Here is a 3,399-nt window from a genome sequence, read left to right as displayed (position 1 = left end):
AAATAAGTAAAATCAATAAAGTACATAATTAATTTACCAGCATGCTCAATGTAACCCTATAGAGCTACAATCAAAAAGTATATTAAGAGTATATTATATTTATTATTAAGAGTATATTATATTATTTAATAAAATTAAAGTATTTAGTGTTTAAATCTTCTGTTTTTATTCTTAGCACTTGGTGAAAAATATAATGTGTTTAAAGTCTATTGAATTAATATTTAATTCTTTTGGTTTTTATTAACTTGTTCCATTAAAAGCTTACACAATTTAAAAACAAAACAATTTAAATTAAATATTAAAATGTTGGGGTAATTTTGAAGCAATAAAAAAATTATTTAATTGCACACAATTTTATTTTCAAAAATACAACCAGAAGGCATTCAGATATGGAAAACAGAGGGATAGAAGACATAGAATCGTTTTCTACAACGAGAAAGAATATACGACAAAGAATGGATTCGAAAAGAAATGCAACATTAAAATACTATACAATAAATAGATTACAGAAAATTCTTAGAAATTTCAATAAAATAGAAAAAATATTCAATTTGCAATTTGAATCTAATTCTTAATTAATATTATAACTTATTCAAAGAAAGAGACTATTTTAAGATTAAAGTTCCCTAAATAATACTGCAAAAATTGTTTCCGATTACGATTCATAAGAAATGCTTACAATTTTTCTTAAATTTGTAATTCATAATAGAGTTTTCGTGCAATTTTAGACATATTCTTATATTCATATTCAAATTCATAATTCGAATCAATTTTAAATTTACAAAATTTGAGAAATTTATATTTAACTGGTTACAAATCTTCTCCGACATCATATTTGATCAACAGAATACATGAAGCATTTAGAATATACGCATTTTATTTTTAGAGATCACGTTATTTGGCACTGTAATATCACGGAGTTTCCAAATACATTTTAATTTACAAAATTGTCTTGACAACTCCAGGAGCAGCAAGGATTCCCCCGCTTTTTAGACCGATGGGGGAAACGATGCCAGAATTCAGGAGAGGAGCTCCGATGAGACCACTGTTGAGAAGTGGAGAACCGATTAGACCACTGTTGAGAACTGGAGCACCGATTAGACCATTAGCGAGGAGTGAATTTCCGATGACTCCTGAACTAAGGAGGGGAGCTCCAGCGATGAGTCCAGTGGTACTGATGACTCTCTTGTCAGTGGTCACTGCTCCAGGAATAGCAACCACTGATCCAGTAGAGACAGTGGCAGGACCCACGATTCCGGCATTCAGAAGTCCAGGAGCCAAGACAGTGGCATCAACTGCTGCAAGAGCAGTGAGGAGAAGAGCAATCTAAAATTGAATTTAATAAAATATTTTTAAAAGTGCTTTGATATTATTGCATTAAAAGGTAGATTTTTTCTCATTATTTTTTTACTATTTAGTCTTTAACTGGTAGGTTCATTTATGTGTATAGTATAGAATCTTTAAATCAATATTTTTTTTTAATTCACAACCAGATGGTGCCAAGATATAAAAGCGACATTTAATTAAATTAACCTATTAATTGATAATTTAGTTCTGAAAATTATAAAGTAGAATATTGACATGCGAGGCAAAAAGTGGAAAATATTTCAAAATTCTAGCGTATTAGGGAGGGAATATGAAATCGATTTTAATATTCCATCTGAATAAATAAAAAGTAAGTCAAGTTAAATAAAAAAATTATAATAAAGAAAGTAGTAATATCTTTTCGATTAGAATTTATAAATGATTAACAAAATTATCATTATAATTTTTCCATTATTTGTTTCATAACTTTTCATAATTTAAGTGAAAAATATTTTACGAATACAAAATTTTATTTTATTGCTATATCGATAAATTTTGAAATTAAATATTTTTGCCTTCTATCAATTGAAATATCTAGGCGATATATACAAATACATACCAGCGTTCCCTATTCATTTATTTGTATGGGTTTTCACTATGAAGCGAATGTAAAACTGAACAATAATGGATACAATTATAATATCGTAGAATTTTCAATCGAATAACAACATTACTGGAAAGAATTTAAATGCTCTTAAAGAGATATAATTGTATAGTCACGGAAAATAAGAAAAATATATGAAACCATTTTGTTTAGTATGATTAAGAACCTTCTTTGAAATATTTTGAAACCCGCGCATTTAGAGTTGTTGGAAACTGAGAAAACTGAATCTCCCTTGTCTAAGTCTTGCTCTGGTTTTGTCTAACCCTAAGTTTTCAAGCCACACCAAAAGTATTTGTGTTTTAGGCTTGATAATCAATTATAATACCATTTGCGGATTTTTAGTAGAAATGTATTTAAAAAGGGTTAATCATCAATTTGATAGTCGAAACCACATCACCTCAGAAAAGATTTTAATACTGTGCACTTGAGTTTTGACGTTTCGTAGCTGTAATGATGGAATTAATAAGAAAACTGCCCTAGATTAACACTGCAGAACTACACATAATTTATTGAATACACAATTTAAGGCATAAAATATTCCAAAAATTTAGAATATCTTATTTCTAGATACTTCTATAAATATATATCTTACAGATATTTAGAATATAGATAGGTTTAGAATATATTATCTCTAGATACTTCTATATCTTATCTTATAGATACTTCCATAAATTGTTACAATTAGCCTATAGGGAAAGAAGTATAATGTATTATATAATGAAGATTGGTTTGCACATATGAATAACATTGAAAAAAAAACTTTATTTTATCTCAGGCATTGCTCTAACAGAGTACACAGAAACATCAGAAATACAAAAGTGGCAAATGGAATAAAAAAGTGTTTTAAAACAAATGTTATTAACAATTTAAATTCATATTTCATAAAGCATAACACAGTGACCTAAATTTCAAAATTTGGTTTCAAATTTAAGAGATAATCAAAAATGTTCTTACCTTAGCGATCATGATTGAGCACAACGTTTATGCTGAGCAAAAAGATTGTAAGTTTTAAACTGATGATATCCTTCTAGACCTAGATGGGGTATATATATGTCCATAAAATCTAAGGAAGGATATAAGATACGTGATGTTCACGAGGTCAGCAAATGACCACACCAGTTTAGTTTAAGGTCAACTCCCCATACGCCTTCTTTAAAACTGAGAATGTCATTGAAAAAGTTGTTTACTAAACATACTTATTAACATAAGTTAATATTCGACTATTATTGTATAATTTTTTTGTAAAAATGAAAACAAAAAGAATTTTGAATGTCTCATTTTACTACTTTGTATGGAAACCAATTATCTTTAACAATAAATATTTTATGTTATTACTTTTCAGGTTGCCAGTGTCTTTGATATTATATTATTTTTGTGCCATGCTTCAATAGCTACTAGGATTTGAAAGCTAAAATATATCTTTTTGGAAT

At 27.9% G+C, this 3,399-nt stretch overlaps 1 protein-coding gene across 1 annotated transcript; it reads right to left on the bottom strand.

Annotated features, from left to right (window-relative positions):
• Positions 1 to 811: 811 nt before the first annotated feature.
• Positions 812 to 3,000, bottom strand: LOC129981287 (uncharacterized). Its single transcript, XM_056092064.1, has 2 exons — positions 2,924 to 3,000; positions 812 to 1,326 (listed from the first exon to the last, which is right to left on the bottom strand). The coding sequence occupies exons 1-2, from the start codon at positions 2,933 to 2,935 to the stop codon at positions 940 to 942; spliced, it is 399 nt and encodes a 132-aa protein (XP_055948039.1). The 5' UTR covers positions 2,936 to 3,000; the 3' UTR covers positions 812 to 939.
• Between the last annotated feature and the right edge of the window lie 399 nt (positions 3,001 to 3,399).

The sequence above is a fragment of the Argiope bruennichi genome, chromosome 1, assembly GCF_947563725.1.
Source record: "Argiope bruennichi chromosome 1, qqArgBrue1.1, whole genome shotgun sequence".
In the NCBI taxonomy this organism is placed as follows: Eukaryota; Metazoa; Arthropoda; class Arachnida; order Araneae; family Araneidae; genus Argiope; species Argiope bruennichi.
This window is presented reverse-complemented; position numbering and strand designations above follow the sequence as displayed.